Raw genomic sequence first — 27,327 nt, 5'->3', positions numbered from 1 at the left:
CTCCTGTGTACCAGTTGTGATTGCTCAGCAGACCTGCAGTGCTTCCCTTCAGAAGCGGTGGCCAGCAGTGAATACTGTGGCTCAAAGTATGATTTAATATTAACAGTAGGAACACAACATAACAGGAAAAAGGACACACACCCACACCCACACCCACCTACCTTGCTCCTTTAAGGGCTAGGGCCAGCCAACCCTAGTTACTAAACAGGCTCCGGTGAATGCCCTGTAAGAGCAGTAGGAAGCTGCATAGGGAGGATGCTCAAGAAGTTGTGGAGGGACTGCAGAAAGTGAGAGTCTACTGTAGGGAAGACCCTGACAGTGGTGGAGATGGTCCAGCTAGGAAGGGATTGGAGTTGCCGCTAAAGCAGGGAAGGCCATGAGACGCCAGGAGAATTTTGAGACAGTACCTCAGGAAGCAGGGGCTGTGTCCAGGTTAAAGCTGGGGAGAAGACTTCCTTGTGTTTGTTTTGAATTTTATGCCAGTAAAACTGGACTCTAAGGTGGGGTATTACTGAACAGAGAAACCTTTTGTGAGTTAATGAGGAGCCCAAGGGAGGAAACTGAGATAAGACACCTGCAGAGCAACCTCAGGCCACAAAGGGGTGTTTGGGAGGTGACTGGTCCCGTTACAGGGACCCTAGTAGGACTACCTTCCCAGATATCCCCAGCCTCTCAAGGTCTGAGAACAGTTTCTTCCGCTTAACCATCTGAATTCTTTAGAGGATTTCTGTGTCTTTAAACTCTAGTAAGTCCCGCCCCCCATTCTGACCTGCGTGAGAAATTAATGGAGAAACCTGTTTAGAAGTCTGGGGGTATGGTAGGTAAAGGGAAATAGCCAGCTTATCACAGCATTGTTCTTCATGTGTTCACCCAGAGATGTAAATATTAGGAACCACCCTCTTTTCCTGGGCATGTTTTTTGACATACCTGATTATGAATTAACACAATATATGCATACAGCAACAAACACAATAACCTGATCAGTATACTGCACTCATAAACGGTTACATTTGTGAGCTAAACAAAAAGGGGCAAGTTGTGGTGTGTGCTGTGTGAGGCTATGGGGGCCAGTCCACTAACTGTAGGACTGACAACCAAATTATTTTAATAGGCCACTGTACAAGAAAAACTGCAGACAATGATTCCATCATTACAAACCTCTTGAATCAGTGACACATATCTGAAAGTATCAGTATCCCGTTATCCAAAGGGGACTAACCCACCTTTAGTGCTACAGTGTTAACATTTCATTTAGAATTGTGTGTGTGATGATTGCAATAGCATTAGCTAAACCTGATAAACTACAGCATGTTGGATAAATTGAAGTGGAGTGTTAGAAGACTTGTTTAATTTTTTCCTTTCCTAATTATTATATAATGTTTGTGCTCGCGCAGACACACACACACAAATTATATAATAGTAGTGCCATAGACTTGCACAAGGCTTCACCCAGTGAAGAAAGACAAGCTTCCTTGCTTCTGCAAGGATCTTTCATTTAGGTACTGATTGAATCTTACGTTCTAGATAAGGTGACCACCATATTTGATATTATTTATAGATAGTTTTAACACATTGCTTACTAACTCTCATTTAGTATTGGTTAGCATCTTAGAGAATCTCTGAGATGATATGGTTATCTTTAGTTTAGACTGGAAACCTATAAATGTGGGCAGTATTGCTTTCAGGTATTCTCTTTTACCCAGCATTAACTAGTCCACTGGGATAAATTCCTTTCTTTGGAAAACAGGAGAGCAAAATTATTCACCAATGGACAGGAACACATTCAAGTTTAATTAGCAAACTTGTACAGGTCAGATGTTTTGGTTTGCTGGTGGATGTAATCTGATTATAAATTAAGATAAGGTTGTCAGAAATTAAGGTAAGCCTCTTATTTTCTTTAAAGCAGTTATGAGGCCCAGGTGTTTTGGTAACTAGCGTAAAAGCACTGGAACATAATGATCCAGCTTTTAATGTTGTCATCTAAATGAAATCCACATCAAATGTAGGCTCTAAGTGTATAATATGATTTTCAGTCTGGATATAATATACTTCATGTTTAAAAATTGGTAAAGAATTAGCAAGGAAAGCTGGTTTAGATTTAACAGTACTCTTAGAGGATCACAAAAGTGTTCCGTTGGTTGGGTGGGACTCTTCCCTACAGTGCTTTGTCCACCCTAGTTTTAAAGGCTTATCGGAATCTTGGTCCTAAAGATCTTACTATCAAGACAGTTTCTCCTCCCTCCCCCCTCAATATTTATCCTAATTGTTCCTTTTTTTAAAAACTGTCCTGCTTGTTGTTACTTGTTGTGCCCCATCTACCACAGTAGATAATTCTTCTTTTCTCTTCATGTTTACCACTATAAATTTTCATAGACTCTTAATGTGTCTTCACTTTAGTTATCTTTTAGCAAAGCTATAGTTATATCCATTGCTATTTTAATCTTTCCTAATAAGTCCGTTCCTCTAGCCCTTTAACATTTGTTGTTTTCTGCAGTCTCATCAATTGGTCTAGAACTTTATGGTAATGATGTTCCCAGAACTGAACATAGGGGTGTAGTTGCACAAGAGTTATACATAGGGCTTGTCTTGGTTACTGTGCTAAAATTGTTGCTGCTGCACTGACACCTCAGCACCGCTGTAGCGCATCAGTGAAGACTCATGTTGACGGGAGAGCACTCTCCCATCGATGTAATTACTCCACCTCAAGAAGAGGCAGAAGCTATGCCAGCGGCGGGAGAGCGTCTCCCGCTGACATAGTGTAGGCACCACTTTAAGCTGATGCAAGGTATGTCACTCAGGGTGGTTTTTCATATCCCTGAATGACGTAACTTACATAGATTTAAACGGTAGTGTAGACAAGCCCTGAGAGAGACTCATCGCCTTGGTGTGGGGCTTGATGCCTCTGTGCATGCAATCCAATGGGATTTATCATTTTTGTTCCCATATTTCACTGCAAAGTCATGTCTAATTTTCTATCAGCTATCACTCTTTAGATCTCTTTCAGAATTACTGCTTTCCAAGTTTATCTCCCAATAATTGAATATCTTGGTTTCTGATTATTTTTCTTCTGTTATGTTAGCTTGCATTTTCCCAAATGAAATTTTGGTTATTTCTGTCCTTAATTCCCTGGTTTGTCCTTATTCCAAGGGAATTAGGACAACCCAGAGAAATACAGACCAGCCGTCTTAACTTTAGTATCCAGAAAGATAATGGAGCAAATAATGAAGGAATCAGTTTGCAAACACCTAGAAGATAATAAGCTGATAAGTAACAGTCAGCATGGATTTGTCAAGAACAAATCATGTTAAATCAACCTAACAGCTTGCTTTTACAGAATAACAAGCCTTGTGGAAGGGGGGAGGCGGTAGATGTGACATATCTTGATTTTAGTAATGCTTTGGTTACTGTCTCGCATGACCTTTTCATAAAAAGAATAGTGAAAGATGGCCTAGATGGAGCTAGTATAAGGTGGGTGCATAACTAGTTGGAAAGGAACAATCAATTGCACACATACAAATGGGAAATGACCGCCTAGGAAGGAGTACTGTGGAAAGGGATCTGGGGGTTATAAAGGATCACAAGCTAAATATGAATCAATAGTGTAACACTGTTGCAAAAAAAGCAAACATTCTGGGATTTATCAGCAGGAGTTTTGTAAGCAAGACATGAGAAGTATTTCTACTCTGCTCTGATAAGACCTCAGCTGGAGTATTGTGTCCTGTTTTGGGCGCCACATTTCAGGAAATATGTGGACAAATTGGAGAAAGTCCAGAGAAAAGCACCAAAAATCACTAAAGGTCTAGGAACCATGACCTATGAGAGAAGATTGGGTTTGTTTAGTCTGGAGAAGATAAGACTGGGGGGAAGGCATAACAGGTTTCAAGTACATAAAAGGTTGTTACAAGGAGGAGGGAGAAAAATTGTTCTCCTTAACCTCTGAGGATAGGACAAGAAGCAATGGGTTTAAACTGCAGCATAGGAGGTTTAAGTTGAACATTAGGAAAAACTTCCTAACTGTCAGGGTAGTTAAGCACTGGAACAAATTGCCCAGGGGGGTTATGGAATCTCTGTCATTGGAGGTTTTTAAGATCAGGTTAGGCAAACACTTGTCAGGAAAGGTCTAGTTGTTATTCAGTCCTGCCTTGTATGCAGGGGACTGGACTAGATGACCTATTGTGGTCCTTTCCAGGCCTATGCTTCAAAACCTCTCCAGAGCCTTTGTCTTATTACTTTTGTCTTTAGTGATGTCTGGAGCTTTCACTCTTGATTTTTAAAAAACATTTTATATATAAGGATTATTTTTTTCAAATATATACAAGTGATACAGGAAGATGGTCTCAACTCAAATTCTGCAAAGAAATTAAATTAAGGGAACTTCAAGAGACTGTCTAAATTAAATGAGCAGCCTGTTTAATAATTGTCCAAAGAACAATATGTCTAGGATCCTTCCAATGGAAATAACCATATAGAAGAGAATAAAAATCCTCACAGAAATATGATTTAAAAAAAGTGAGCGTTTGTGTTTGAGAGGTCCCTATAGCAGATGAGAGGGATGTTATCTGCTAACATTTTAACTACAGAGCCTTTTTCATGCTGTTGAAGTGATGTCGGTCTGACTCAGCTTATATAAGGGGTTCTCAATTATAAGTGAAGGCTGTGGGTTTTTGGTTTTTAAGTATTTCGGTTGGCCGGAAGAGAGAGTTAGCTCTTCTCTTCTTTTTTCTCTTTTTGTGAGTTGATTATTTGTGCAGGAAGGGTGTTAACCATCTTGTTGTTTTATAAAGAAATTCAAATAAAAATGTGACGTGTTTGGTTTTGCCTAAGAGGGATTCCATCAACTGCACAGTCTGTTTAGAGGGTTTTTTTCCACCTACTCCTTCCTTTCATTATTAGCTATTTCGTTTCCCCCTTTGCTGACATTTCAATCACTTCTCATTTTATCAGCACCGTATTGTAGCACTAGCCCTGCAGATGAGATAGGAGTTAGTCTTCTTTTTTGAGTGTAATGCCTGCTGCTAGCTGGAAATGAATTTGTTACTGAGAGCTTTATATGATGTACCCTGCCTTTGTCACCTTGAGGAATGAGACACCTGGTGTGGCTCTTAACTGTGGGACATAATGTGCTCTAAAATGGGACATGGTACTAGCTTAGAGTGGTCTTTCTTTTAAGTCACAACATGCTATGATGATCTGTCCGTGGCCCTCTCAACAATTTAATTTCCATTTCAAAGACAGGGAGAGGTCGTGAGCAGATAGTACAGCAATTTGTTTTACTTTTTGTCAGTGGCATACAGAAGAGTTGGGTAAGGTGTATGTGGTGCTTTTTCAAGGAAACTAAATGAGTAGTTTGAGCTTTTTTATTATAATGTAACACTGCTTGTAATAGAATTCAGGGATCTATATAGCACAGAAATTTAGTTTTATATAATTTTCAATCCAAATATGTGGGAAATAAAATAAATCTACACAGAGACATTTCTATTTTTCTGCAGAATAGAAGCCTAATCTCTTACCTACTAGAATGGTGGGGAGCCAAAAAGGGACCTAGATAGATAATCTGTGGAGATGTCACTCTCACCCAACCCCCCAGTGAAAGCTTTCATTCAGGCTCAGAAGGCTATAGCTCATTTCACTAAAATACCCATTAAATCTATATTTGTAGAGGCAATTAACTCTGACAGAAATGTTCAGTGTTTCCCTTGGCATTGCTTGGAGATGCATGTATCAGAATAAAATTGTTCTTCCTTATTGCATTTTTTCTGTAGAAAAGTCATTGAAGCAAATTCCCTAATTGTGTACACAGACTGATTTTTTGCATAACCCTAGGCAAGGTCATTGGTATCAGAGACTTTGCTGGAGGACCAGGTCGTGATTCCAGAACCTCAGTTGCAAGGATGGTTATAAAGAACGGGTATAAGGCCAAAATTGGAGAGTGCTGGCTAGAAAGAATGCATGACTAGTGCAGGTGGAGGGTGTGGTGGTTTAGTGGTTTTGTAGACTGTGCGACCAGAGTAGCTTGTATGGGGCTTAAGTGGAAATTAAAGATCTGTTCTCAGCATAAATCCCATTTGACAGTAACAGAAAGGTAAATCGTCCTTGTGTTGCAGACAGCTTGTTTTGGCACAAGAAGATGTAATTTACAGCATCATCACTGCATTTGACTCACTATTTTTATTGTGGCTTCACAGGATGTTGTTAGGTTGTTGATGGGATATGGAGCCTTTCATCTCTAGGCTGCTCATTTAAACCCTGCCCATCTAAGTAGTGACATTGCAGTGCAGCTGAGAGGCAATCATCAGAATGCTCCAATTTTTGCCATTTTGTCAACCCTTGTTTCACAGCTCTAACCCCTACCTCATCCTCATTTGCTTATGCGCAGCATGTATCTTGTGGCCTTCTGCTCCAGGATGGTCACACTTTGTGCCTGTGCAATACCTCTTCCCTCCTCCCTCTGCTCCCAGCTCTTAGGTGCCTTTTAAAAAGGTTATTTTGCTCTTCCCCTGTGCTGCTGCAGCAAAGAATATAGAACTAATACCTTGCAGCGCTGTGTGATGGTGCTTGTGCTCTTACAGATGAGGATGTCTGGCATGGATCTGAGGGACTTGAATGCTTTGGCTGATGATGAAGGGGTGTGTGTGTGTATGTGTATGTATGTGTAATATATAAAAACCCTAAAAAACATATATAATATAAAAACCCTGAAGAGGTGTGAGTGTGAGAGAGATGTCTGAATCCCTACGGGAATTAAAGCAACTGGAAGCATGTGTAGTGCTTGTGTCACAGCTGGGACTGGTATCAGACCTAGCTACATTGCTGGCACCATATGTTAATGTTCTTTGCAGGGTGATCTACTCTAAAGGGAAAGGATATGCTGCAATGCTTTTCTCATAAAATGAGCAGCAGCTGCGTGAGCATCAAGTCCTTGTAGCATGGTAGGGTAGCTTTCTAGATCTCTCTGATCAAACACTTCTTGCTTGTTAACCCAAAGCATTCTGCTTAGAATGAGTTGGATTTTTTCTTGTGTTATTTCTGTAAATGGTGTGGTGGTGGTGGTGTAATATAAATGGCATTTAATGGGAGCACAGTTGTTACACTGTGTTAGAATTTCTATAGCTGCCTCTGAACCAGGAAGGAATCTGTTTGAATTGTGACGTAGTATCGTGCATTTTGAAATAGCCTGTGAATGCTGTCTGAACATGCATGATACTGAGTATGTTACAAACACCTCATCCTCAGTGGTTTAATCCTAATTCATATGTGCATGATTTTGCTGGCTCTTGGCACACAGTTACGGCTTGATACTACATTCTTTTCATGTCTGAACTCCCCCTGACTTCAGTGTAGGATTGGAGCCTTAGTGTATTAAAGTTGAAAGGTATAGGTAGTACCTGAAAGCTTTCACCATCTGAGGGCTGTTTGGTCTTGGTTAAATTCCTCTAGAGAGTTGTCTTCACCATAAAAACCACCACCACAACTGGTACTACTTGACCCTTTTACTGGTAGTCTCAACAGAGAGGCCAGTTAGTGATTTGTCCTCTCACTCCAGAGTTAATCTTTCCAAGCGAGGGTAGAGACGTATTGACAGTGTGCAAAAGCTTGCACTGCAGCTGTATCTGTTCTGTGAAAAACACCAAGGGTTTTCCTTTTCAGAGCTGTCCCTCTGGCACCTTTTCATGAGCACTCAGTTCATAGTAAGAAAGAGTAAGGTTTTTAACACCTGGTGTCCTGGCCAGATTCCTAGGTGAGTGAATTATTATGTTCTGTCTTCCTCTGCAGTTTCATCTGGTTAGTTATTTTTCATTTCTTTTTCTAAATGCTGCTGTGTAGTGCTGCTTGCCCGAAGTGGCTGCAGTGTCTCACCCAAGAGAGGACTATAGAATAGAAGTGGATTAATGCATGTATAATATTGAATAGAGCTTTTATATTTTTGAGAGTTACTGTATGAGTTAAAATATGAATAAAAATATCTCCTCTTACTAATTTCTGTAAGGGCCAGTTAACTCAAACCTGGGCCCTTCTGTGATATACGTCTGAGTAAGGACTTGCTTAAAAAACTAAGTAGAAAGCACAGGGTTTGGCCCTATATTTCTAAGGTTGTTACTAGGGCTGTCAATCACGGTTAACTCAAGTGATTTAACTAAAAAAAAATGAACTTGATTAAAAAAAATTAATCGTGATTAATTGCAGTTTTAATCACAGTTACATGATAATATAATATAATTTAAATGTATTATAAATATATTTGGATGTTTTTCTACATTTTCAAATATAATGATTTCAATTACAACACAGAATACAAAGTGTCCAGTGCTGACTTTATATGATTACTTTTGATTACACATATTTGCACTGTAAAAAGATAAAAGAAATAGTTTTTTTCAGTTCACTTCATAAAAGTACTGTAGTGCAATCTCTTTATTGTGAAAGTGTAATTTATGAATGTGGATTTGTATCTGTTACATAACCACTCAAAAACAAAATAATGTAAAACTTTAGAGCCTACAAGTCTACTCAGTCCTACTTCTTTTTCAGCCAATCGCTAAGGCAAACAAGTTTGTTTACATTTACAGGAGATAATGCTGCCCGCTTCTTATTTACAGTGTCACCTGAAAGTGAGACTAGGAGTTCTCATGGCACTATTGTAGCCAGAGTTGCAAGGTATTCCAGTATACTAAACATCTGTATGCCCCTTCTTGCTTTGACCACCATTACAGAGGATATGCTTCTATGCTGATGCTGCTTGTTTTAAAAAAAAGCGTTAATTAAATTTGTGACTCAACTCCTTGTATGTCTCCTTCTCTGTGGTTTTACCTGCATTCTGCCATATATTTCGTGTTACAGCAGCCTCAGTTGATGACCCAGCATATGTTGTTTGATTTAAGAACACTTTCAGTACAGATTGGTACCTTCTTTGCGTTTTGTCAAATGTGAGATTTCTAAAGATATCTACAGCACTCGACCCAAGGTTTAAGAATCTGAAGTGGCTTCCAAAATGTGAGAGAGATGAGGTGTGGAATATGCTGTCAAAAGAACCCAAGACACTAAAAAAGAAAATCAACCTTCTGTTGGTGGCATCTGACTTAGATGATGAAAATGAATGTGCAGAACTCATTATTAGTATGGAAGCGTTTACTGGAATACTTTGCAACCACGGCTACAACAATGTCATGTGAACACCTGGTCTCACTTTCAGGTGACGTTGTAAATAAGAAGCGGGCAGCATTATCTCCTGTAAATGTAAACAAACTTGTTTGTCTTAGTGATTAGCTGAACAAGAAGTAGGACTGAGTGGACTTGTAGGCTCTAAAGTTTAACATTATTTTGTTTTTGAGTGCAGTTATGTAACTGATACAGATCTACATTATTATTATTATTGTTTTTATTTAAGATGCACTTTCACAATAAAGAGATTGCACTACAGTACTTGTATGAGGTGAATTGAAAAATACTATTTCTTTTGTTTCTTTTTTACAGTGCAAATATTTGTAATAAAAAATAATCCTATAAAGTGAGCACTGTACACTTTGTATTCTATGTTGTAATTGAAATCATTATATTTGAAAACGTAAAAAACATCCAAAAATATTTAAATAAATGGTATTCTATTGTTTAACAATGCAATTAAAACTGTGATTAATAGTGATTATTTTTTAATCTTGTGATTTATTGTGATTAATTATTTTAATTGTTTGACAGTTGTTCCAAACTTATATTTCCAAACTCTGAGAACACTGATTTTTTTTTTTAGAAAGAATTCTCATTACTAATTAAATTATTATTTTGCAAATGGAATGTTATACTTTTATGTAATTAGACACTTGGGATCCTTGTGCTTGGACTTCTGCTGCAAAGCACTTTATGAAAACACGCTGTTAGCTGTAAGCTGTAAGCCAGCTAACCATGTTATCAATCAACTACATAGCTTATTACTCAAGAATACAAAGGCTTCCCACTTTTTCTTATAGGTTTACTGTCTGGGGAGAAATTGGATTGAACAAAAGCGGTTGACACGAACAGGTGCATTTTTCATCTCTATAATGAAGAAAAGCAGAAGTGTCATGACGGTTACAGCAGATGACGTAAGTTTTTTAAAAAGTCAAGGTTTGTTCATTCCAGTATATTTTTTTTCAGAACAGAACACACAGCCTGATTCTACTTTCACATAGGCTGGCTTTACACTGGAGTTGCTCCTAGAGTTACTGACTTCCTTGGAGTTACTCCTAAGTTATAGCAGTGTAAGTGAGAGAAGAGTAAGGTCCACTGATTAAAAAATAATAATGTAAACTCTTTTCTGTTGCTAATGCAGAGTATGTGCTTAAACATTCTACTTCATTAGACTGTAAGAGGAAGATGGACCTGAGCCTAACCACAAACTGGATCCACACTTTGTGGATTTGCTGTAATTATATATTTATAAGCATTTTTACAGCACTCACTACTGTGGTTTCTTAACACCCCATGTGCTGATGTACTAATCTATCACTCCTCTTGCCACAATAATCCTTTATTAATTAAATTCCACTTCCTATTCTCAGGAGAAATGCATCAATTTGTAATGATGGCAATGATAATCACAGCAGTAATTGCTTTGTTTATTACAACTTCGGATCTTTAAAAATGGAAAATCATCTTCTCTCAGAGTGTATGTAACAATGTTACATTTTCAATATCACTCCAGCACTTTTAATACCAGCAGCAGCCATTCTTTAATATTCTTCTAATGTAGTTTGGGTTTGTGTGTAGGTGTTATATATAATGGTTAATAGCCAATTCCCCAGCAAGTACTAATTGGAAAGGGTAATTTTAATATGTGTTTATTTTCTCTCTCTCTCTCGTGTGTGTGTGTGTAAACACATAAAAATTACCCTCTCTGAAGGTAGTATCTGTTGGGGAACTGGCTGCCATTCAGACAATGTGAATAAGGTACAGAACCTTTCACCTGTAGGTCACTAGTTTGAATCAACGGATAAATGTTTCTATATAATGGATGTTTGGTAACCCACTATATAAGATGAGTTTGATAGGTCTCAGTTCCTGCTCTCACATCACAAATTCTCCACCATGCTGTACAGCTCTGCACTAATTGGCAACTCATTAAAGAGGCCAAGAACTGTATGAATCTTGGTGACTGAACTGCCTCTGCCACCCAGAAGAATCTCCCCCTCCACTCTATATCAGAGGTGAAGCCTGTTGACAGAATAGTATGTCTGAAGCTTGTCCTTCAGTGGCTCTGTCAGGTGCTGTCAAGCCAATGCCTTTTGTCAGGTAACTTCACCTGTATTCCTCCCTCCGTGGTTTACTCCAGGAGTGCCCAATCAGGACTCCCGCCATCACTTGTCTCCAGGCAGGGACCCTTGTCCCACTCCCCTCTGACGGGGTTTTTTGAAACCAGTGTGCCAAAAGGTCAATTCTGTATTTTGCTTTTTCTCTGAGGGATAGGAAGAGTGTATTGCCAGCTGTTACAAGTTATCACAGAACTTTCTAAGCAAGCACTGTTATTCTTTAATGTAAAAGCATTACAGAGAAAATGTATTAAAACAATAAGGAAATTTAAACACCCAGTAAACATACCAGGAGTCACCTATCAGTCTTATGGGGCCCTAGTAGGCCTAAGTCTTTCCAACCCTTCTGAAAGAGTTGTGGGGCCCCTTTGGACAAAAGATGCTGTCCATTCGCTGGATCATCAAGAAAACCTTTGTCCCTAACAGTAGTGGAGTCAGATACCATACTATGTCCTCCTGCTCCACCTGGTCCATTTCAAAAGCATGTACATCCTCCTCTTAAAGCGAGGAAATAATATGGAGTCTGTGCCATCCCGCGGATAGGTACATGGGATCTGGCTCCACCTACCAGATTATGTTTTGCCGGTGCAGTTTTTCCATATTGAGCTGAAGTTGATAATCCTTCTCCTTCTCACTCATGCTGATGCCGCTTCTCCTGAGCTGCAAGTATCTGGGCTTCCAGGTGCAATCTTTCCCTCTCCAGCCACAGATTCTCTTGCTCTAACTGTTAGTCTCTCCATGATCCCAGTTGCAGTGGTGCATCTAATCTGGATGGAGCATGACTGCTGCATATGCCAGCTTCTTCACAGCTTCCCTCCCCCTCAAGATTTCCCCTGCCTGCTGCACTCTCTGCCCATGGCTGGATGTTGTGCCTGGGATCCTGGATGTTGCTTGGGGATTCCTTTTCTGGTCCTTGGTGTATAGCTGGTCAATGAGCTGTGCCTTTGAGCTCTTCAGTGTTGAACTGCCTTTTTCAGCATATCTCAGCCATTTGCCTTTTTTCCAGCTTTTCATAACTCATTTTCTTTTCACTGTACCTTCTTCCCCCCACACACTGAGACTTTTCACTGTGCTTTTCCCTTCTACAGTACTTGCTGTCACTGTTTTTGGCACTTTGACAGTTCCCCACTGTCCTAGATCGCACACATGGACACCATATATGTGTCAGTTTCAGGGTTGACTGCACCTTTGACCCACCTGCCTGGTCTTCCTTGAGGGCATCTGCTTAAAGCTTAAGCTTCTCAGCCATCACTTCTCTTGGGATGGAGACCCATGTCTTTCTCCCTTCAGACTGGAGTTTAGGCTTGCACCTCACTGCGATATCCCAACAGGCATGACCAGAGTTCAGCACCTGCAGTTTATTCTTTCTCCAATGGCTATAACATTGTACGCCAGTTACCAACCAACCTTGATAAACCTACATTTATTTGTAGGACAAAAGCATTACGGACAAAACATATATGAATGAAAGAACCTAAATATATGCTAAAAGCTTACCAGTGGTCGCCCTCAGCCCCGACATAGGGCTTTAGTAGGTGTCAGTCTTTCAAACCCAACAGCTGGGTTTTTCCTGTTGGTCCCAAGTTCGTGTCAGTTTTTAGATCAGAAACCAGACTCCCACTGCACAGTTCAGCTATTTCTTCATACAGCCTGGGCCTTTGATCTCCAGTATCCTGGAGCAAGTTAGACGAAGGCTAATGGCATTTTGGGCTGTATAAGTAGGGGCATTGCCAGCAGATCGAGGGACTTGATCATTCCCCTCTATTCGACATTGGTGAGGCCTCATCTGGAGTACTGTGTCCAGTTTTGGGCCCCACACTACAAGAAGGATGTGGAAAAATTGTAAAGAGTCCAGCGGAGGGCAACAGAAATGATTAGGGGGCTGGAGCCCATGACTTATGAGGAGAGGCTGAGGGAACTGGGATTGTTTAGTCTGCAGAAGAGAAGAATGAGGGGGGATTTGATAGCTGCTTTCAACTACCTGAAAGGTGGTTCCAAAGAGGATGGATCTAGACTGTTCTCAGTGGTACCAGATGACAGAACAAGGAGTAATGGTCTCAAGTTGGAGTGGGGGAGGTTTAGGTTGGATATTGGGAAAAACTTTTTCACTAGTAGGGTGGTGAAGCACTGGAATGGGTTACCTAGGGAGGTGGTGGAATCTCCTTCCTTCGAGGTTTTTAAGGTCAGGCTTGACAAAGCCCTGGGTGGGATGATTTAGTTGGGAATTGGTCCTGCTTTGAGCAGGGGGTTGGACTAGATGACCTCCTGAGGTCCCTTCCAACCCTGATATTCTATGATTCTATAAGTCAGTGGCCCTCTCCTGAGGGCATAGTTTCAAAAGGCTGGGTTCTTGCATAACTGGGGTTATGTAATTTGCATTAACCATTCTCCAGGGATTCTCCAGGAAATCCACTTAACACTTACTATCCCAAGAGTCCATGCTTGTCTGGCACATTTCAACATAGTTGTTTTGAGTTTCTTGCACTTCCCAGGTCTCACAACTATAACATCACCCCACCCCCAACAGAAGTGGGTATTAGCAAGTGTGGCTGTCTGGCACCCTCAGGGGACCCACTGACTTAATTCCTGGACAAAGCATCGGTGACTGAGTTAATAATTTATGTTAAAGGGAATACATCCACATCATAATCTTGGAGTACCAGGCTCCATCTTAGCACCTTGACATTCATCCATTTCATTTGATGCAACCAGGTGAGTAGTGAGTGGTCTGTATATACAGTGAAGTGTTGTCCAAAAAGATAAGGCTGAAATTTGCTGAGGGCCCATACCACTACAAAATATTCTTTTTCAACTGTTGTGTAGTTTTACACTTGGGGAAGTGATTTCTTGCTCAGATACACTGGGATGTCTCTTCCCTTTTCTTACAATTTGCATCAGCCCAGTCCCAAACCCTGTATCAGATGTTTGTAAAAAACATAAATGGTTTGTCAAAGGCCAGGCTTATCAGAACTGGGTTTTGGGCTTCCTGCAGTTCACAGACAAAGGTAAGGCTGCCCTGATTCCCCCTTCCCATTATAGAGTAACCCTTTCAGAGAGTCGCTATGGCCATTGTGTGGCCCTCTAGCAAAGTTACCTGGAGAAGGGAAAAGTATATTCTGGTAGTAATAGGTTGTGTCTCCTGCTATCCAGAAGCAGTAGCTCTGAGGCAGACAAGGCTGACACTTTGCTAAAAATATTTAACCCATGAGGTTTGGACTGATCAGAGTCAAGCTTTGTCTGCCCTACATAAAGGGCTATGGAGAAATGTGAGGTTCAACACTTCTGGTCGTCTCCCTACCAGCCCAGACTAACAGGCTGGTTGAGAGATTTAATGGAATCCTTGAAATGATGTTGAAAACGTTTGTTGACCAATACATCAGTGATTGGGATAAATGTTTACCTTACCTGTTGTTTGTTTGTCTGTGAGATTTGCCAGAAAACCCACTATAGTACTTACTGTCCCAAAAGTCCATGTCTCAGTGGTACATTTCAGTATAGTCATTTGAACTCCTTATGCTTACCAGGTCTCGCATCTGTCTCACCTTTCACCAGCACTAAATCCACACATCTCTTTTGTGGTTCTATAGAGAGCTGACCAGAAAATGGTTTTCTCTTCTCACCAAAAATAAATAAATGAATAAATAAATAAATAAAAAATAAAAAATCACATTTTTGAAGCTTTTTAAAATCCACTGTGGGGGCAAAAAATCAAAAACACACAATATTTTCACAGGAAGGGATTCCCAGAAAAGTTCCATTTTTTTGGGAGAATCAGAACGGAATTCTTGTGCTTGCTGGCTGTTGGATGGGCTCATTGGCTCTGCAGGAGTCTAGAAAAGCAGCTAGCTGGGGAGGTGGGCAGCCAGGAGCTAGCTGTCCAGGGAGTCAGCCAGGTGCATGGCCACTGAGTAGCTCAGGGAGAGTGGACTGCCAAGATAGCTTGGTGAGCCAGTCAAGTGAGGAGCAGACCAGTCTGGTGAGCCTGGCAGCCCACCAGCTGGGGACCAGGGGAGCCCAGTCTGCCAGCTTGTTGCGCTGCTGGGAAGCAAGCAGGGGAGCATGTCTGGTTGCCAGAAAACTGGGGACCCTCAGGAACCGTGGATTCCAGGAGACCACCTGGCTGCCCAGTTTCCATCAAAATTTTCATGTAAATCTCTCATTAAATTATTATAGGTGAAACTGCGTACAACTAGGCAACTATAAAAAGATTAATGTAGGAATTTAACTTTAGCTGCCCATTTAAAAATGAAATCTTGGCCATTTTGCTCTATTGTATTGAGCTAAATACATTTTATAAAATAGGAATTCCATTTCAAATGTACACCCAACAATGAACCTTTATGGTTTGTAGAAGGAAATATCTATCTGTTTTGGTGACTTTTGCAGGATAAGTTAACTGAGGTTTGATGTAAAGTTGGGGAATTTAAATCTGTCTTTCGAGGGGAGAAAGGTATTATATTTCTGCAGCTTTTTTTTTTTTAAATTCTTAGAATATTCTCAACTAAACTATTAATTTATGTGGTTTAAATTCCCCAACTTTACATCAAGCCTCTTACATCATGTGAGTGAGGGTTTCAGGCTCCGGGACCCACATGCCTGTTTTTATTTGTCCAAAGTTCAGTTGACAAATGTCAGAAGGCAAGGCTGTATAGCTATCAGTAAAACAATTGTAAGAAGTAGGGCCGGCTCCAGGTTTTCTGCCGCCCCAAGCAGCAAAAAAAAAAAAAAAAGGGCAAGCCGCGGCAGTGCAATCGTGCCGCTCCACTCTTCGGCGGCAATTCAGCGGTGTGTCCTTCGCTCCGAGAGGGACCGAGGGACCCGCCGCCAAATTGCCGAAGGCCCGGACTTGCCGCCCCTATAGTGGCCGGAGGGTCGCCCCTTGGTATTGGCCACCCCAAGCACCTGCTTCTTTAGTGGGTGCCTGGAGCCGGCCCTGCTAAGAAGTTCATCTTTCTTATATTAACTTTCTCCTCAGAGGGAGGAACATTTGATCCAATCTATTTAAGCTGAAATTCATAGTCAAATACAAGTTGTAGATGTATTTTAATCATATCTTGTAAAGAAATTAACAGGAATAACATTTCAGATTCTCCTATCTTTATGTGAATGCCATTCCTTAATCTGTTAAGAGTCCCATTGAGTTCAGATGGACTACTTGTGGAGTAAAGTACTACTCAAGGTGAAGATGGCAGAATCTGACCTAAGTGTTTGAGAACATGAATAGGTTTAAATTTCTAGTTTTTAAAATATGATCTGAAACCAGTAGCAGGTGGCATTGGCTGAGATTGTGCATTTCATTTTTATCTTGACTTTGTTTTCTGAAATGGCTCCTAATTTATCAGTATAGTCAAGAAGTGCTGGGTGATGGTGCCTGGATTGCTCAGATATAACAGCATATTGCCTACATTGCATACATAACTAATTTACATTCTTGCTGTAGCATTTCTATTTAGTGTAACAGTTGGTTCTACCCTATTTTAGCTGCTCCTTTTCTCTGTGTTAGCAAGATAATTCTGAAACAATCTGAATCCTTCACATGCCATCAGAGGTCATTTAGGGCATTAACAACTCCAATTCCATAAAAAGCTTCCAGGCAGCCTCTTGTAGGGATGTCCTGTGTCACTCATCAGAGAGACTCATTATCTGTGATAAGATCAGTGAATTATTCTTGGTTTTGTTTTTTAAATTTATACTGTTGGGGGAGAGATCAGTGTATAACCAGGGCCCTACCAAATTCCATGAAAAATGCATCATGGACCGTGAAACCTGGTTTCCCCCTGTGGAATCTGGTCTTTTGTGTGCTCTTACCCTATGCTATACAGATTTCTTGGGGGAGACCAGTGTTTCTCAAATTAGGGGTCCTGACCCAAAAGGGAGTTGCGGGGGGCGGTCACAAGGTTGTTTTAGAGAAGAGTTGCAGGATTGCCACCCTTACTTCTGCGCTGCCTTCAGAGCTGGGTGGCTGGAGACTGGTGGCAGTTGACAGGGGCTCCCGGCCAGAAGGCAGAGCCACCACCAGCAACAGCGCAGAAGTAAGGGTGGCAATACCATACCATGCCATCCTTATTTTTGTGCTGCTGCTGGCGGCAGCTCTGCCTTCAGGGCTGGGCTCCTGGCTAGCCACTGCTGCTGCTCTAGCTGCCCAGCTCTGAAGGCACCGCTGCCATCAGCAGCAGCGCAGAAGTAAGGGTAGCAGTACTGCAACCCCTCCTACAATAACCTTGTTTTGTTTTGGGTTAGGACCCCTAAAATTACACCACTGTGAATTTTCAAACGTAAATAGCTGGAATCATGACATTTACGATTTTTAAAATCCTATGACCATGAAAGTGACCAAAATAAACTGTGAATTTGGTAGAGACCTATGTATAACTGTAGCAACATGTGTTTCTTTGGCTTCTTATAAAAGGCTGTCTCTTTCTTTCACACACTGTCAAACTTTTAGTCTAAGAGATGCCAGCATTATGAAGCTATCTCGGGAATAACTTGCTTTTCTCAACATATTGAATTTGAAGCACTATTAACTTCGAGTGCAAGTTTTGAAGGGTGCATAACTGGGCAAGTAGGATATTGGAGTATTGCTTTCTAAAACAAGTGATACAACTTCACACCTTTTAACTAGATTGTTAACACTCTTGGAGTCTGCTCCATTTAAAATGTGTTGTATTGTCCTTTAGAAATAGCTGCACTGGCAGCCATCATCAGTGTTCCTAAAGGAATTAGCCAGGATGGGATCTGTTGCATCCTGGGACCAGAATGTTCATGGTAGATATTATGAGGTGATGAGTCATCCTTGGACTACAGCCTGAATAAGCCTCATATGGGGATGAGTTATTCCTGTGTTGGGCTCCAGCCAGTCCACATGCTTGGGGCTGCTCTGGTGACTCTCAGAGCAGGTATGTAAGGTTCACAGGAGAAACAGCAGCCTATTCTGCTCAACGTCACTTCATGGCTTGGAACTCTGCTCTGCTTGATAGTGGTGACAGATTCCACTGGCCTCAGCCTGTTCCAGACCCGCTCTTGCTCTAGTCTTGTCTCTGGCCTGCTCCAGCCTTGTTCTGGGTCCAGCCTAGCTCCCAGCCCTGCTGTTGTCGTCTTCCAGCCCTGCTCTTGACTCCTGGTTCCAGCTCCAACCTTTGGTTCTGACCCCTAGGCACAACCACCACTGCTCCAGCCACTAGACATAACCTTCCTTGCCTTGGTTTTGACAGATATACCACTTAACAAACAGACTGTCAAATTCTGCCCCAGTTTCAGCTCCTGGTGTAGCACTCTGTAAAGCACATTGTAGTCCTCTAATCTCAAGGTGACAATTATAAGGGTGAGGGTACTGAGGGCCACATCTGAAACAAATGGTCAAAATATCCTGGGCTGTTGCAGATCAGGGGTGGGCTACACTGATTTTTCTAACGATAGCTGGAAATTCAACTATATTGTTAACTTGAGTAACAAAAGGCAGGTCTACACCTTCAGATGAAGGTGCAGATATAACCAATGGCATATTTCCATGTTGCCTCAACATTGCTGCAGATTTATGCAACTTGAGGATCAGCCTGTTTTCTCTCATCCTTACCCCATCTGAACCAGACGCTGGTTGAGACAATTGACTGTGCTGGTTGTTGGATAAAACGGAGGCATAGAGCATCCTGAAAACACCACAGACAATGTTTCCCCACTAAGTCTCTATGGCCCTATCTAGATGTTAAACAAGAGGAGAGAGAAGATGGACCCAACGTGAAAGTACACTCCGGGAGGAAGAGCAATTGCCCACTAACACCCTTCTGAGAGTAAGAATTGAACAGTCAAGAAAGGCATGTTAAGAGCACTTCGTGTTTAATATAAGTCAGAGTGCCTGGCAGGCTACAGTTACCATGAGCATTGATCGTGCACACTGCTTCATAGAATCTTAAGAAGCTGATCATGCAGAAAATTAGATACTGGAAGAGATGGCTGGAAACTTTGAGATGATGTCTTGTGTATGGTGGCATATACTGTCGATTATGTCTTCGGTAAAGCGATTCCTTCATTAAAACAATTCACGTTTTTGGCCAGGTGTGATTATGTGATTGCCTTTCACTTTAGATGTGAAGATTTCACAGAACAATTAGCTACCACAGACTTTGTTTATAGTGCATGTCTTTGCCTTCTGAACTGGAAATTGAAAAATCTTAGTGGAACTTACTGGTATGGTGAAAAGGAAGTCTTTTGCAGGCCAAGTACAGTCAGTTTCTGTATATAGGGGAATAGCATCATCTGACTTGTTTTCCTCAAAGTTTATAAGAAGTACAGATGGATGTGAACCAAAGTCTTAGCTCTAAATACTCCTTAACATTGGAAAGGTTCAAAATTTGAACCTCTATTCCACATTTTGCAGTTGGTTCCATTTATGATTTATTGAATCAAAACCTCAGGTCAGGATGCCCTGGAACTTTTGAGGTGTTCCAGATTTTGAGCCAGATCTGAACTGTAAGGTTCAGGCTGATCTCTAACACAGAAGTACTTCTGGCTCGGCTGTGGGAGGAATGGGAGCTACCTTCCAGGACAGGTGATGTTTTGGAATAAAACCAGTAGAAGTTTGAGAACAAAACTATTTGGCTGATCAGACACTTTCTCTTTAGAGCTGTCCACATCATTTAAGGTACCTCAGCTGGGAATTTGTCCCAAGTAGTAGATCTTGGATGATTCAGACTATATCATAGCACCAACTCTGAGGTCTCTCTCTTCACCAGTTGGTATGAATAGGGCAAAAACCTGATGAGCTGTGATGATTCACAGAAAAGGCAGCTAACAATCAAGTCATGAATGTGTGATGTGTGAGAGAGGAGTGGTATTTTGGATGAATGCTAAATGGACTATTCATAGGAAAAGTTTAAATTTTCAAAGTTTGCCATGTAATGTGGACTATTCAGCTGGGGATCATTCCTGCTTAACTTCAGCTTGCAGAACTGGAGGATTGATTCCAATTTGTAAATATTATTAAATTCACCGTGGTGAATTTGAAAACAATCACAAAACTTTGTAATATGGTAGTAGTAAATTTTTTCCAGAAGCTAAGAATAAAGATTTCTTTTGTGAGTAGTTCAACTCTCTCAAATGCTAAATATTTATGAAAGTAAATTAATTGCTGATATTCTTTCTTTGTGAAAAAATGTATTTGCATAACTTCAATGACGTTTTTCTTTCTTTTTCAGATTGCTAAAGATTACTTAGAGTGTGGCCTGAGCAAGTCTTATAGTACATCAAGTAATATGCTCGGCATAGATCTCTGGAGAGGAAGAAGGTGTTGCTCATGTAATTTGCAGTTACCACCATTATCCCACAGACAAAGTGAAAGAGCTAAGACACCTGACAGAGACATCCTCTCTAGACCAACAACTTTGCCTTTGCTGACGCCACCGAGTATTGCCATCACCACTTACCAGGACAGGTAAATTGTTTCAGATTCTTAAAATTGTTTTTATTTTTTATTTTTTTTGAACAAGCCCTCAAGATGTTACTCAATAAATGGGCAGGGGAGGGATATAGCGGTTAAAATACTAAAGTGAGCATTTACCAACCAGTAGCACATTATGGTATCTCAAGTAGATTAGGAAATAACTGAAGTACGACAGTGAGGAATTTTGACTTTGTAGTGGTGAACACTGATGAAATTACTAACTTATATTACACTCCGTAGTCTAAACAAATGTAAAAGTTTTCCTTTGGTTAAAAATTAAAGGAGTAGTTCAAAATGCTTATAAATACGTAAGTGCAGAATTGTCTGATGTGTGATAGAAATGACCTACAGAGGTTATTCATGGAAGCAGTAGGATCTTTCTGATTTTGAGGTATCTTAAGAGACTTTGAAATCCAACATTAGTGAACTTGTCAATGGAATATAAAATTAAAGTCACCCTGGGTCAAAGCCTCTTACCTTTACAGCCTCCTGTCTAGATTTAGAATCTAGTCATGTGATGGGAAGTTGCGAGGAGAGGCATATCACTCTGGAAACTATTATAAATTAATGCTTTATTAGTTATGTAACTGACAAAAATCTCTGGGAGGTAGATATCAAACTAAGTAGGTGACTCTACTTAGCTAGAACCAGGCTTGAGATTGAAAGGATGTGCTCTAACTCCTTGGTAAGGTGGAGGAATAATGTATGAGAATATCCCAGGACAGCTGTCAAAGCCTCGCATGAAGGAGGATTGTGGTCTCAAGTCTCATAGCTGCTCCCTAATGATATTCAGGAAAGGAAGACTGACCACTAGAAATGTCCATAATGAGCTGTATAGATCTACTAGAGATGTGTCAGGAGTCTGAGTCAGTCATGAAATCGATGTGTTTTTGAGTTAGTTTTAAAGCCAGCTGAGCTTCTTACATTCAGATTTATTTCTGACCTCTGTTTACTTTCTGTTTTCCTTTTTTTGTTTTTATATTGCTCATTTACCCACTGAGTTCCAGTATGGGGGAGTACTCTGTACCCTGCGATATTCACATAGTGTTACTCATTTTTAATATCTAACTTAAAACATAGATGGGTTAGAAATGTTGATGTCTAATGAAAACCGTTGGCCTATTCTGGAGTGTATATTATAGCTTTCAGTTTTGCAAAAGTGTGAGTCAAGGAGGATTATAGAATCTAAGCCTTCACATGGAGCTGCAGGGGATGTTTCTCTGCTCTACCTTACAAATTGAACTATCAATGATTCATCTACCCATTATTGCAACTCCACTTCCATTATAAAGCCCTCTTTCAACATGCTCAAACATTTTTGAGAAAGTACATCAAACTTTCTGTACTTGGTCTCAGCCAAAGAGTGAAAGGTTGTTAATTCTCCAACCACCACACTATATACACACAAAATATTTTGTTTTCAAATGCAAAGTCTCTGGGTCTTGTGGAAGATCCTCAAAGGCAACACTGAAAATGAAAATATCTTATAGGTTTTGATAAATCTAATGTTGGTAAACCAATGATTTAGTCGGTAGAAATATAAAAGAATAAATCCCAGCACTGTGTGCTTTACAAATTTATTTGAAAGGCATTGAAACCACAGGCATAATTTCCCATGATTCTTAATGCACTCTGCTGTAGCACCTCCTCTCTCCTTTATCCAACCTGCTTTCATCTGTACAACTTATTATTACTCTAGGAAAGAGGAAATATACTTTGATTTCACAGCATATACATTCTGTGTTGTCTAGTACTTGAAACCTTTTCAACATAGGGTCAGAGTAAGATGCATAAATCATACTGGATCAAACTCAGGCTCTACCTTAGTTGGAGCTCACATAGTAGTCAATGGGATGTTGTACCTTATATCAGGGCTGAATTTCACCCATTCAGCTTAAATAAGAGTGGGCAAAAAAAAAAAGATTATTAGTGCTACGACAACCAGAATAATAAGTACCTGGAGCTAAATAATGGTACCTGTCTGTCACATTCTTCTCATATAAGCCTTGTTGTCTTAACTGAGTTCACTAACATACTGCACTAGCAAATGCCTTTGAATATAATCACTTCTAATGTTGTTGTGTGTTTCTTATTAAAATTCAGAACAACACATTATTTTCTGGAGAAATGCAATGCAGCCTTTTGTTTTCAAAATTTAAAGTAAGTATTAACTAGAAAGGAACAACCCTTGCAGTTACAGGTGGTATTATTAATTATCTTGAATAATTTATCACTTAGCACAGTGTTCTAAATTCTATAGAAATATAAAAAAAACCAGTCCCTGCCCTAAAGAGCTTGTAAGTGGGAAAAAAAGACAAGAAAGAAAGATGAAGAGTGGCCGAATGGGTACAATCTACAAGCAAAATGGTCACGCTCATGGTTAAGACTGCAATTTTGGCATGGAAATTTTTAGTAGATTTTACGGCAGAGGTGCGGGGATGAAATAAGTTGCAGAAAAGTCACCAAATAACATATTTTTTTTGCTACATTAGCATGCACATCAGTATAGTGGGGGTGTTGAAAGATGTGTTTGAAGGGCAGCAGTTGGAGAACGAGCCCAGCCAGCTCCCTGCTTCGGGCATTGCAGCCTGTAACATAGCGTTGCAGTGTCGCTCAGATTTGGCCCATCCACCCCTCTGCCTACATCTGCAGAGGGGTGGATCGGCCAAACCCAAGTGGTGTTGCAACATAGTGCACAGGGTCGCAGCTGTTTAGATGAGGAAGAAACTACCCTGCATTAAACCTAGAGATGGATCTGATCTCTAAATCATAACTTTTTCAGAGTTCAGGTTTGTTTTGGATCCAGGGTTTTGAGTCAGCACACTGTAGATTTTGAGTTCCAGCTGCAGAATTCATATTTGGATCTGAACTTTCTCAAAGTGTGTATCTAGATCTAAACTTCATAAAGTCCAAAGTTGTTCAGAACTGGAGTTTCAATTTGGGTTCATCTCTAATAATCATATTTAGAGCAATCCATAAGCATGCTCAGTGCGGTTACCCAACATCTTTCATCAAAGCCCAGTTGCCATTCTGCACATGAAGTTACTCTCCAAACTGAAGAGTGGTAATACAGGAGCAATACAGAATGGAATTGGGTGTTCCAAGGAATTTTCGCTCAAGAATCACAGTTGGTTGAGTAATAATGGGACAAAGTTACTAGAAACCAGCTTTCTGATTTCAGATGGATTGAGGCTGTTGACTGTGAAGGTTTGTCCCATATGATGCATTTATAACAACTTATAACTTTGTTCGAAAGAGAATGGGGAGACTATTCATATGTGTTGTTTTTAAGAATGAATTAATCTTGGGCTCAGAGCACTGTTAATAGATGATTTAAGACCAAGAAAACTATAAAGAATTATCATTAGTTCCTGATCAGTTCTCTTTACAACACAAGGGGGCGTTGCTGCACCTTTCTTCTAATACAGTAAAATTGATGTATACACTTATCTGTGTGGTATCGTAACATCTGCTTTTCTTCTAGAACGATAAACCTATAGAAAAAGTTTGTAATTAGCATTAACATGCCAATAATTTAAAAAAAAATCTCTCTTCTAATAGGTGACTGAAAAATCGCTGGCGTCTTATTTCCAACTTGTATTTTAAATACCCGTGTAGAGTCCTAAGAGAAACAGTGGTGCTGCTGCATTTAAATGTTAATGTTCATGATTCAGAACCCTGATTCCCAACAAGCAACTATTGTTTCAGGAGAACCTTTCCTCCTCTCTCACCTTTTTAGAGCTAGGCCCCAGCTTTATGTCTATAATGACAGGTTGATGTTCACATTTTTTCCCCCATTTTCTGTCCGGGTTCTAATCATTGGTGTTCTGTTAGTAGTTCTGTGGTCTTGATTGCCTCATATAGTATGGTGTGCAGTCCCAGAGTAAAATGTCTCAGGCTTCCATTGTGAGCCCTAGCCCTTCAGAGAGCTTAAGTGAAAATTCGGAAGCCACAGGCAGAAATTCAGCCCTTCCTCTGCACAAGTGTTAAGTCTAGGGGGCTAAGAAGTCTAAGCTCTTCAGGGTCTCAGTCCTAGGAGGTAGGAAAGAAGCAATCTTTCTTTTTGAGAAAATTCTCAAACTTGAGTTCACAGTCTGGTTCAATGACTGGAATAAGGCAGCTCAGTTTCTGGGAGACGGGATGTGCAGCAGCAAGAGTGTTTTATCAGAACACACCTTCAATTTGTTAGGGGTGGCTAATCCAGTTTATATCCCATGAAATATTATGATTATGGGCCCATAGGCTCCAGAAATTGTTTGCCAAGATTATTCACTGAACTTAGCTTCCGTACTCAGACACCTTTTGTGTCTTCACAATCCTCAAAAGAATAAGGTGGGCAGATTTGCTATGACTTTTATTCAATATGGTTAGAGTTACCTTTACACAATAGTGAGTTGGTTGATGCTGTGGCAAAGGAGTTTATGAAATGGAGTACTCAAAATGAAACTCTGCTTAGAAATGTAAACGTAGAGGACCTTGGTCAAAGGACTTCATATGGGTTTGCTGCAGATGATAGTTAAAGGCAATGGATGGATAGAGGACACGCTCTTTTGTCTGGATGAAGTCTAGTAGGGGAGCTGGCTTCAGGGACATTGAGTATAGTAAAACCTAGTTGAGGTTGCAGAGTAATTGGACAAAAAGAGGGTAAATGCCTGAACTAACCTGTGGTTAGTATTAAGAACACTGAATTCTGTGCACTTCAGGACTAGTGCTTTAGATTAAGGATTTTCTCAGATAAATAATAAGAACGGCTATACTGGATAAGACCAATGGTCCATCTAGCCCAGTATCCTGTGTTCTGGCAGTGGCCAATGCCAGGTGCTTCAGAGGGAATGAACAGAACAGGCAATTGTTGAGTGATCCATCCCCTGTCATCCCTCCCAGCTTCTGGCAATCAGAGGGTAGGGACACACAGAGCATGGAGTTGCATACCTGACTATCTTGGCTAATAGCCATTGTTGGACCTGTCCTCCATGAACTTATCTAGTTCTTTTTTGAACCCCATTATAGTTTTGGCCTTCACAACATCCCCTGGCAATGAGGTTCACAGGTTGACTGTGTATTGTGTGAAGAAATATTTCCTTCTGTTTGCTTTAAACTTGCTGCCTATTAATTCCATTGGATGACTCCTGGTTCTTGTGTTATGTGAAGGAGTAAATAAATCTCTTATTCGTTTTCTCCGCACCGTAAAAGTATACATTTCAGGCAGGGGACAGGAACAGGGAGGGTATGTCTTCACTGGAGAGTTAAGTTGGGCTCCTACTTTTGGGTTGCCTCAAATACTTCTGTCCACACATGCAAAAACCTCTCACCTGGGTTTAGTGGTGCTTTGAACGTGGGCTAGCTGGCTCACTTTGGGTTATTGGCTAAAGCCCAAGTGAGGCTTTAATTCAGACTGGTAACCTGCCCATTTTTCAGTCAGGATGCTGGCTAAATCACTTGCGTGCTGATAATCCTCCTGTGCCTTCCCACAATTTCCTCTGTGAGCCCAGAGGGACAGACAAGGTCCCCACGATTCACTAGGAATATAGCCCCTCAGCTTAACAGAGCACAAACAACCATGGATATGTCCCCAGAAGTCCTAGTGCAGCATCAGTGAGGACACAGTAACTTGGGTATAGCTTTTAGTGTGGCTGCTCACACCAGAGCTCCTTTCACCCAGTTTCACTCTTCACCGTCAGTGTGCTGAAAGCAAGTGTGCAACACCAAGGATCAGTGTGTGCTTGGCACACACCTTCACTTTAATGAGGTGTCTGATTGTCTTTGAATCAAAGGCTGTCCTGATTAGACCTTTCTGCACAGTGGTGGAGTATGCAGGAGAAAGTGGAAGTAGGGATTAATGGCGATCCACAAAGAGGGGAGAGAGGAGTTTTTTTTTATAGGTAGGTTTTGGACAGGCTGATTAACAGTGAGATGGAGTCTGCAAAGGAGGTTTGTACCATTTTGTGGGGCAAAGCATATAGGCAAAGAGGAACCAAAATAATATAGAGCCAGTTGAGGAAGCTGAGCAAAAGAGCACTACAATTAAAGGGGCACAATCAAATAATTTTAGATTCCAATTTAGAAAGAAATAGTCCAAAGACTAAACAGAGAGTATTTCTTATCTATGCTACCAGTACAAATATTTAAAGATGCATTTTACTTCAAACAGTTCTTACGAGGTATAGACTTGTACATTGGAGACATTTTGCAGAGTAGACAAATCAATAAGACCTGTTCAGAAACTACTATACCTGGATTTTGTGTAATCCATATCTGTACTTGTAAAAACAGCAAGAGTGTTATGGGACAGCTCATTATTAGGTGGTGGGCTTATGACACGAAAGGTGAGTCAGTCAGTCTTAATGAAGATGTTTTCACTTCATTTGCTTCTTATTCATTGTAACTAGTCATATTTTTTGTAGTGACTGTTAAGTTATGACAAATATCTTCCTGGTGATCTCATAGGCATGATAGTTCACTTTTGGTACCAGTGCGTATACTTCATTGCTCTGATTATCTAGCATGTTATCTGTCTCATTTATAAAAACATTTTAAGGTGTCAGTCACTGTAGTATCTAGGCAACAGCTATAGAAACTCATACATAATTCCAGAAAGGACTTTGTTCT

General features: G+C 40.5%; 1 protein-coding gene across 9 annotated transcripts in view; it reads left to right on the top strand.

Annotated features, from left to right (window-relative positions):
- PDE4B (phosphodiesterase 4B) overlaps window positions 1-27,327 on the top strand; it is a 366,632-nt gene that overhangs the window by 34,516 nt on the left and 304,789 nt on the right. For 8 of the 9 annotated variants that reach the window (XM_039484826.1, XM_039484819.1, XM_039484823.1 and 5 more), the window contains 2 exons: window positions 9,966-10,079; window positions 20,474-20,709. In XM_039484826.1, the coding sequence (XP_039340760.1) occupies window positions 10,038-10,079; window positions 20,474-20,709 (278 nt within the window). In that variant the 5' untranslated portion in view covers window positions 9,966-10,037. Of the gene's footprint in view, window positions 1-7,657; window positions 7,742-9,965; window positions 10,080-20,473; window positions 20,710-27,327 lie in introns of those variants that run through there. The other variant, XM_039484824.1, reaches the window with a different exon arrangement.

The sequence above is a fragment of the Mauremys reevesii genome, linkage group 8 (assembly GCF_016161935.1).
Source record: "Mauremys reevesii isolate NIE-2019 linkage group 8, ASM1616193v1, whole genome shotgun sequence".
Taxonomy (NCBI): Eukaryota; Metazoa; Chordata; order Testudines; family Geoemydidae; genus Mauremys; species Mauremys reevesii.
The sequence above is the reverse complement of the archived record's forward strand: the minus strand, read 5'-3'. Positions and strand labels throughout refer to the sequence as shown.